At 39.5% G+C, this 9687-nt stretch overlaps 1 protein-coding gene across 1 annotated transcript in view; it reads left to right on the plus strand.

Annotated features, from left to right (window-relative positions):
- LOC119658332 (5'-3' exoribonuclease 2 homolog) overlaps positions 1-9322 on the plus strand; it is a 42950-nt gene extending 33628 nt beyond the window's left edge. The window contains exon 10 of the mRNA XM_038065671.1: positions 8581-9322. Within this exon, the coding sequence (XP_037921599.1) occupies positions 8581-8942 (362 nt within the window). The 3' untranslated portion in view covers positions 8943-9322. The remainder of the gene's footprint in view (positions 1-8580) is intronic.
- Positions 9323-9687: the final 365 nt, after the last annotated feature.

Genomic DNA, 9687 nt, shown 5'->3' on the forward strand with positions numbered 1-9687 from the left:
AATATGTGCATATATTACGTGCTAATGGGACAAATGCACATTCAAATGTCTCTATAAAAGAAATACACAAAACCTTTCATACCTAAGTGTCCAGTTTCCGCCCGGTTTCCCGACTTGTTAGGGTTGGTCGCGTACTCTCTAATAAATTATTGAGAGAGGGACTCGTAATTTCGTTGACAAAGTGAAGCTTAGTGGCTTGCGATGATGTGGTTTTCATAGCTAGATCGCCTAGCCTTCCTGGTCTGGTCCTGGATAGTCTTGGCTGTAAATGAAGAGAGCCATTGCCGGTCGGGTCTTCTCCGCTTGCCTTTGGGCTAAGGAGATGTGATAGTCTCTTTCGAGGCCGATTTTAGCATGTTTTCTGTTACGCACATTGAGAAGAAAATTCTTAGCAGCAACAGATGATTGGGATATGATTATTCCGATTAGATGTCCATGGCCGATCACTTGATATCCAACTAACTTTGTGGAGGCTGCGTGCTCGAACAGTGTACCGCCGATACCCAGGCGATGAAAGTTGCAGAAGTCTACAAACCTTTCATCGCTTTCTTACGGTCACCAAGATCATGGCCGCCGAGCAAGGTGTTGTTAGAGTTGACCACGGTATTCAGATCAACCATCATACAAAATTACCTTCAGAAATCCCCTCCTGAACTTCGTGTTATTGTTGCCTACAGAAAGAAAGTACCTCTCTCCTCTATATCAGAAATATTCCTTGGTGCGTAGCACTGTACAATTGTGACGTTCCTTGACTTGTATCTTGCAGTCAGTATCCTGTTAGAATTCTATTCCCAAGTCTATTCCCAAGTCACACCTTATGGTAGTGATCAGCAATCGTCTAATACCTGATTTGCATCTGCTACCACCAAACTTGGAGGGAGTGCTCTTCAGAGCTCCGGAGAATATACTGTGGGTCCTTGTGGGATAGCTGAGTGGTTAGAGCACAAGGCTGTCGTACGAAATGTTGCGGTTCAAATCTCACTGGTGGCAGTGGGATTTTTATCGTCATTTGACGTCGGATATCAGTCGACTCAGCTGTGAATGAGTACCTGAGTGAAATCAGGGTAATAATCTCGGGCGATCGCAATGCTGACCACATTGGCCCCCTACACGGCACTATATTCTTGTAGTGTTCCGTTATGGTCTTCAATGAAGTACTCTAACACACTTCAAGGCTCTGATCCAATTGGATTGTTGCGCCAACGATTATTATAATTATTAATCATAAACAGTTTTCGATAGCCAAAGGCCGTAGTCATGAGGTCAGTTCCTATCCGAGGCGTTGTTGACGTTCCGGAGCCAGTAAAGTTTCGAAATTTGCAGGTTGCTAGCCCACAAATTCCAATCCCTTTCAGCCGCCTTTTATGGCAAGCAGGGGAGACTTTCAGTGTATTCTTAAGCTCCAACTGCCAGGGCGTCAAATAAATCGGCTAAATATTTTTTGTGAGTGCTAAATCTACGCCGCAAAATACCTTCCATTTCGATATCTATTCAAATAAGCTTAATGATAGTATATCATAAACTTTGTGAAATTCTGTCTATACCAGAATATGCCAGAATTTTTCGTAGTTTCCACACTGGGTAATTTTAAAATGACCTATGTACTTTTTAAATCAAAGCAGATAATTGAAAAAAACTAAGGTTTTGATTTTTAATGGTGTCTACCACGCGGGCTTGTACGATTTAATAAAATGAAAGTGGTCTGAATGAATGCTGCCGCTCTCATCACTACCTTATCACGCCCAATGAGTTCCAATTAAAGTGAAATTACACCAATTATAAAGTTTCACACAACAATGGCATTTTCAATGTTTAATGAACAAATTCTCATTTATCCTGGCGTAGCTTTTTATACTTGCCTTCAGTTCGTGCAAACGTTCTTGGTCCCTGCTGGTAATTGCCCCCCATTGTGAGGGCGTCATAGGCACACATACTATAGAATGTGATCTATACGGTAATTTCTTTTCGAAAATTTCACTTGAAATACTATGTACGGGTACATACGGTATTCATATCCTGCAGGATATCAAAAATCATAGCTGTACTCTGTATGTATGAACGACAAGTAATGCTCCCTTAAACATGAACGAGAAATAAGGATTTCTTGGATTCTGTGCACCACGTCACGAATGATATGAATTAAAGCTTGAAGGGCATTGGAACCGCACAATGAATGGCTGCATTATATGGGTTCGTATATTATCGTTCCTTTTGTTTGATCTATTAAAAGCAAGAGGTGACACGCGTGTTTTTGAATTTTCATTTTGAAATTCAGATACGTCTCATTGAATGTAATTGTATTCTTTCAACAAAATTTCATGGGGTGAAATATTTTTTCCATATTTTTTAGCGGGGGTTTAATGCCGAAGTTTCTGGCTTCAATCCTATTTTTTGAACCTTGACTGGTACTTTGCGTGCAGTTTTCGTTTATCAACGCTTTCCATTAACTTTGAATGCCTGGAATATTTAAAAGTGGAGTAGGAGGAGTGAATCAACCTTGTCTTTAACTTTATCGTCGAAGTCATATTTAGAGAAAAATAATAAAATTCACAACATAAAATTAGCTGTGAATCATAAAAATTTACATTATCCAAGCACAATTGTCGGAGGCCTGACTGTAGGAAGGAGTGATAAATTTGTTGGCAAATTTCCAGAATGAAATCCGCACATATTTCATTTCAATGAAGACTTTGTTTTAGAAAGTGGTTAAACTTGGCTAGACGGATCTTTTTAACGACTGTATATCGCAGCTGCTTGATCTGTGCATCTAAGACATCGATCAATTCAATTTTTAGGGAATTAGGGGAAGTTGCACTGCGTCCCAAAAGAACGATTGTGCCATTTTAATCATTATAACGTGCCTATTAATTATAGTACAGGGTGCGGCAGCATAACTTCCTTTTTTCAAAACTCAATAAAAACTATTGTATGTATCGGAAAATATTTATCTTTTATGATGTAGGTTCATGTCTACAGTTTTTATTTACATTGTTTTGAAGATCAAATCTGTTAGGTGACGTCCCCCATTCTCCATACATTGCGTAAAGCGATTTCTGGCGTTTGACATGACTCTTGTTAGCATAGCAGGTGTTATGTTGGCAATTTCTTCTTGGATGTTGGTCTTCAAATCTTGTAGGGTTCTTGGACGGTTCACATAAACACGGGATTTCAAAAAAACCCCATAGAAAAAAATCACAAGGGAACAGATCGGGAGAGCGTGCCGGCCATTCCAAATCGCCTCTAATTGAGAAAAGGCGCTCTGGAAAGTGTTCCCTCAAAACAGCCATCGATGCTCTTGAAGTGTGTGCTGTTGCATCGTCTTGTTGGAACCAAGTGTCCCCCAAATCCAAATTTTCTAGCCGTGGGAAAAAAAAATTCTGTAGCATGTTTACATACCGATCCGAATTCATTGTCACTGTAACCTCATTTTCATCAAAAAACCAGGGACCAATAATTCCAGCTGAGGAAATTGCACACCGCACTGTGACTTTGGGTGAATGCAAAGGCTTTTGATGCAATTCTCGAGGGTTGGTGTCAGCCCAGTACCGCATGTTTTGTTTGTTAACCGACCCACACAAATGAAAATGGGCTTCATCGCTAAAAAAAACAATAGCACCCTCGGGAACGATATCAAGAAGAAGCTCATACGCGTTCATCCGAGAATTGAAGTCACGTTCTGAAAGTTCCTGCACTATCGCCATCTTATAGGGATGAAAATGAAGATCATCACGAAGAATTCTTCTCACAGAACGATCGGATAGTCCAAGGGCAGATGCGTGTTTGCGCGCAGAACACCGTGGCGATCGCAACATTGACGCTCTCACTGCTTCAATGTTCTCAGGTGATCTACCGAGGGACTCCAGTTCTTCCTTTTGTCGCACCTGCAGTTTGTCTGAATGTAGTGACCCATGTAACAATTGATTTGCGGTCTGGGACGGGAGCCAACGGGGCTAAATTAAAGCGATTCCGAAATGCACGCTGTGTTGCAATAACCGAACATCCGCTTGAAAAGTAAACCTCAACGGCAAAGGCACGCTCCTCACTATTCCAAAGCATGATGGCGACTGAACCGTGTCGGGACAAAACTTTACAGTATCCCCTCTTGAACGAGACCACTAGCGCTCCGCTATGACATCAACTAACTGAGTGGCCCGCATTTTAAAAAAGGAAGTTATGCTGCCACACCCTGTATATCGACCACGGCTATAAGCGGCAGGAATTTTGAGGTGTTTACTACTTCTAGGTGTTTAATCGTATATATATTGGAATATATATGCTCGGATGCCTTAACCTGCTTCGCACAAGTGCCGAACATTGTCCCAGAATATGTATAGAGATTTCTTCACTTCCGCCGCAGAATCTGGCGATAGTGTTTGCAAAAATCCTGAGCTTCCTCAGGTATTAATTTTGCCTGGAGTGACTTGTGACCGTTTCCACTATAATTCTAAGGTTCTTCTTTGATCCTTCTTGGTGAGGTTTAAAAAATCCTGCGAGCACTTGGGCTCATATCCCTCTATGAGCATTCTGGACTGTTCCATTCCTGGTAAGCTCATCCGCTGCCTCATTGCTTTCTAATCCAATATAACCTGGAACCCAGAGTATCCAGATCTTATTGTGTGAGCCAAACGTATTCAGTCTATCAAGGCATTCCGATACCAGTTTAGAGTTCATTTGGTTGTTCCTAAGTACCTTAATAACTGGTATCAATAATTCGAGATATCGCCTAGAAAGAATTTTAATCTTCTTCTATGCCATAAAATCTAATCGTTCTTAAGTGATCAAGCTGGTGCTTCCTAGCGAATGTTTTCTTGCATCTGGTATTAGAATTTCTCAATCAAATTAGATTTCGTTATATAGGGGTCCTCATACTTATTCCTATAGATTAATACAATATTGTCCGCGTAATCCTGGACCTGTATTCCAGCAATTGTTAACTGAAGAGTTCGCCAACATACTCCAAATCATCGTTTTAGTTTCTCGATATAGTTCAGTTTTATTAAAAAAAACCAGTAGCTCTGCTACTACAATTAGTTTGTTATTGCGTATATAGATGCATTATTAGACGCACTTACTTCCTTCCTTAGTAGATTTGCTACTAGGTAGCCCTGTACTGAGGAAGAGAGTAAGTCACTGTTTTTCAACACAATCTTAGATTGCGTTTATGACAATAGAATTGGTATCTGTTGGTGCTTCTACTTGCCTGTCCTTTAGCATTTGGTTCCCGAATCCCGCTGTCCTTCTCAGTTTTTTTGTTTCAGATCCTAACCCTGGCTACAGCCTTGTGTGGCTGTTTTTGTGGTATTTTCAAACACTTCACAGAATTTTTCGAAGCTTTTTCGTCTTGCTTCTGTGGTTGCATTGTTATACGTCGTTTGTTTTGCCTAGTTGAAGAGTTTTCAGACTTCTGTTCCCATTCTGGCTAAGTTGCTATTCCATCAGGATATATCTTTTGTTGAAATGACTGTTTTAACTCCGCAGCTGGCTTCATACGTGTCAACGAAGACTGTTGAGGCATTCCACCGCTGTCTCCCATTCCAGTTCATTCCTGATATCACCGCCTGCGTCTAAATAAGCCATTTTATTGCTCAGGTGCTTATGAAAGAATTCTAACCTTTTCTGCTGTTTTTTTTACTATTTTCACTGTTTTAAAGTTACCTCAACGCTGGATGTTATTATTCTCTGACATTCGGACACTTTCCAATTCTTGGCTAGCTCATTCATAAGAGTTTTTCCTAGGGTTATGTCTAGCACCTCTTGCCTGATGCTGGTTACGATTGTTGGCGTACTTCCACATTGTGTGCTTATAATCTACTGCTAAGGATCAATTCATATTATGTGTGTTGGCATCGTATAGTAGCGTCATCTTGTTGTAAAAATCAGCAGTCCAACGACTAGTTAGACTGGGAAGTCGCCTGATGGAACGATTGTCTCTCGAATTCTCTCGCCGGTTACGATTTCAGATCAGAAACTGGTATATATATTTTAATTTGGATTTAAGAATGAATCAAACTCTGAGTTTTTCACACGAAGAATTTCAAATTACTTGCCCACTTCTTCTCTGTAGACTAGGAATCTGACCTCGGTAAACCCAGAGTTCTTGAGCCACCACTATTCCAACATTGTCCTTGAAAATTGTGCATGCAATTCAATTACTGCAGATGCAACTTTTGCATGGTGAAGGTTTACATGGGTTATCTTTGTGCTAGTAATTGGCTCCATTAATGGTTGAAGCTCTCTCTCTATCGTCCTCCGCCGTAACACGCTCCTATTGTACGTAAAGCAAATGTAGGTATAGGTCATCCAGCTTCACCTCCTGAAAAAGCAGCAGGTCCTCTTTCTTGCTCAATCGTGCACTTTCGATTTTACAGCCTCCACGATTCCTTCAGGGATCTTGGTAGGATTTCCATCTGATGTGTGCTCCGAAGTATCGTTTTTCAATTAATGAGTTCAGAAGTTCCTCTGTCTCCATCGCTGCGGCTTTGGGAAGGTAGACTGTCGCCATGTGTGCCCCTGGTATATAATACCCGACATAATTATGTCGACAGTTCTCCATTTTAGCCTAGTAATTTAGGGACTATGGTTCTGTGCCAATCCAGCATGTTCTCCGAGTTCACCTCCTTTTGTACTGGCTTTTTAAGGTTTTTCAAAAGATTCTTCCATTTTCCAGCCAATTTTCCAGCACGTTGCCCGTAACCTCTAAGCTAGATATCACGAATCAAGCTCCATTTTTCGAAATTTTTAGTATTAACGGAGATATGGTCGTACATTCTCCATTTGCTCTCCGTATGCCGGTGAACACAAGCTCCATCGGGTATCTATCTGCCTGATGATAAGATCTTCTATGATTTCCTGCTTTTCACTGGTGAGTATTTAGGTGGTATGGTCAGTTGGATGCCTTTCACCACACTAGCATAGTTAACGTAAGGTCTCCTTGCTTCTTCCTTCGCCCTTAGTCTACCCGAGGTTTCCTAGCTGCGGTCTTCGCGCCAGGCCAATATTGAGCTTGGCTCAATTCCCTCACTTGCCAACTTATCCTTTCTTGGATGTTATCATTTGGTTATCAGTATTGTAGAGTTGCACCTCTGCCTGATGGAGTTTCAGTGCGGTGTGGGAACCCATTTTTTTGTTACTGTTCACCTTTTTTGGGGTTTTTAATTTCTTTACTCATTTGATTCCCGCGAATATTGGAGTCAGTTGGTCCGCCGTGCCATGGTCCCCGCAGTACGGTAAGGTCAAGCTTACTCACCGAGGCGGTTTAAATACAATTAGTCCTGATTGTAAACTATCGAATGAACACGGTTCGCATAATACCTTTGATTGATGGAGATGTTTTTCGACTTTTCAGTCTAGATCCACAACATTTTGTTAATAGCAAGGCTATCACCATGCACTAAAAGACTAGGTAGACGAGGGACGACGAGCTCCCAAACATCTATATTTCGCATTAGTCTATCTTGCAGTCTACTGCTTGACATCTATCATATAGAAGCAAGAAATCTTAATTTTAAACACTTATCGATGGGACAAGCGATCAGTTAATATTTTGCTTATGATTGTGGTGGCTGATTTTGCTAACCTTTTAAACTCTTGTATTCACCTTTTTTCTAAAAAGATATGCACTTGTCCTTAACTGAACTTAGATATTGTAGCATTACATGTACTAGGTTTATTGCAATATAGTAGATTCATTAGCGATTTAGAAATAAACCCTCATCAGACGTTTTGCAAAGGGTTTGCCATCTCATTATTCGGAGTAAATTTAGCTCTCTTTCAATGCTTCCTTACAATGCAGTTGCATTTCATTCATTCCTAGGATGTCGTTTAATTTACAATAAAAACGTTCAGTTCAAGTAGTGCAAAGTGTTTTTCCAGTGCAGCGAAATTATATCAATGAAGGATACGAAAACTGGTTCAGAATAAAACTCCAGCAACTTCATGCAACCATCAGCATCTCCATTTCTTTCAGATCATTTGAATTCAAGTAGTTCACTTGCTTGCAGATGTAGTAGGCGCTCCTTACAAGAAAAGTTGTTTTAATTAACAAATTTTGTTTTTACAATTTTTCTCTATTTAGCACCTTAAACGTAACATAGCAAGCCACTAACAACCCTCTTGTTGAAGCGTAATGAGTAACAAGTGTTCTGATAGGGAAAGTGAAACTAAAGTACGCATTGAGGGTCGATTACTTGAACGAGTTTTCGAGTTTCTACCATTGCGCTATTGATGTTACTTTTGAAATGTTTCGAGTGTTTGAATTTCTCCCTACTTGAGTGTATTAACATAACTCGGTTAGATGGGATTTTATATTATAATAATTGAATACAAACTAGGCACTCTTACTGCAAATCTGCTGTGTTTTCTCTCATTTATTCTCTTTGGAGCGCAGGGAATTGAATGGAGGAATATGATGTGTTTCAAAGGAAATTAAAATTAAATGGGATTTGTGTACGTGGGATTTTTTCAAAATAACGACAAGATTACATTAATCATCCACATTTTTGTTTCAATAGCGCTGTCGTTCCTGCTTTATATTCTATAAAAGCCAATATGAAATAATTGAACAACACCCTCTCATTTCAGATAATCGCAACCAATATTCTGATCGAAACCAATATTCTGATCGCAACAGATTTCAACAGCAGAACAATAATCGAGGCAACAACAATTTCGGCAACAATAATTTCTCGAACAACAGAAATAATGGTGGCGGCTATGGTGGTAATAATCAGGGCAGAAACTATGGTGGTAATAATAACTTTGGTGGAAACAATAACAACCCGAACAATCAGAGAAATAATTCAGGGGGTAATTGGCGTTCAATGCCTGGCGGATTTAATAATCAACGTCAAGGATTCCAGAACCAAAATCGTGGAAATAATCAACAATTTGGATCGAGAGGTGGGAACAGGGGTGGGAATAGGGGCGGCGGACATTGGCGTTAAGCACTTTTAAAAAATAATATTGACGTTTAATTGTATATCTAAACGGACATATGTATGTAAGTTACATTAAGATTTTGTCATTTATACTAGATTTTATTTTATGCCAATAATTTGTGCAGAGTTTAATTTCAATCAGAATTACAACTTTATTTGAAAGTTAAGCAAGCTAGAGGTAGTTATACAAGTTTTGTATATTTCTAATCTGAAGGTTAGCAAATTAGGATTTAGGAGAAGGTATGAAACCAAGAACTCTGCAGAAGATTTACGATAATGATAGAAAATTGCGTAATTTTAACGTATGTATCCATAATTAAGTATAAGATTCGTTAATCTTTACGTGGATATTTCGACTCATGTCTGAAATAAAATAGTAATTAAATTTGGTTGCTTTTTCGATTACACCGACTATCCTTACACGGTTTAGATAAGTCTAAATCAGAATCATAGTAACAAATGAATTAGAAAGTGTTTTAAGAACAAAAGACGAAGAAACTATATTTTGTTAAGTATTCCAATGTAAAAAATTTAGAACATGACTCCAGGAACGGACACGAAATACTTTAATGATAAAAAATTTTCCTTTAGAATCTAAATGCTTGAGCCTATCTGACCCTATACCCAACGATTTAACGATCTACTGAGAAGGTGAAATATATTATCTTCCTTTTCTTGTAAGTTCTAAGCCTCAGTCCAATGTTGGTTCTTGGCCTCCCGTAATCTTCATTTTCATCCCTCTCGGTCGACT

Source organism: Hermetia illucens, chromosome 5 (genome assembly GCF_905115235.1).
Source record: "Hermetia illucens chromosome 5, iHerIll2.2.curated.20191125, whole genome shotgun sequence".
In the NCBI taxonomy this organism is placed as follows: Eukaryota; Metazoa; Arthropoda; class Insecta; order Diptera; family Stratiomyidae; genus Hermetia; species Hermetia illucens.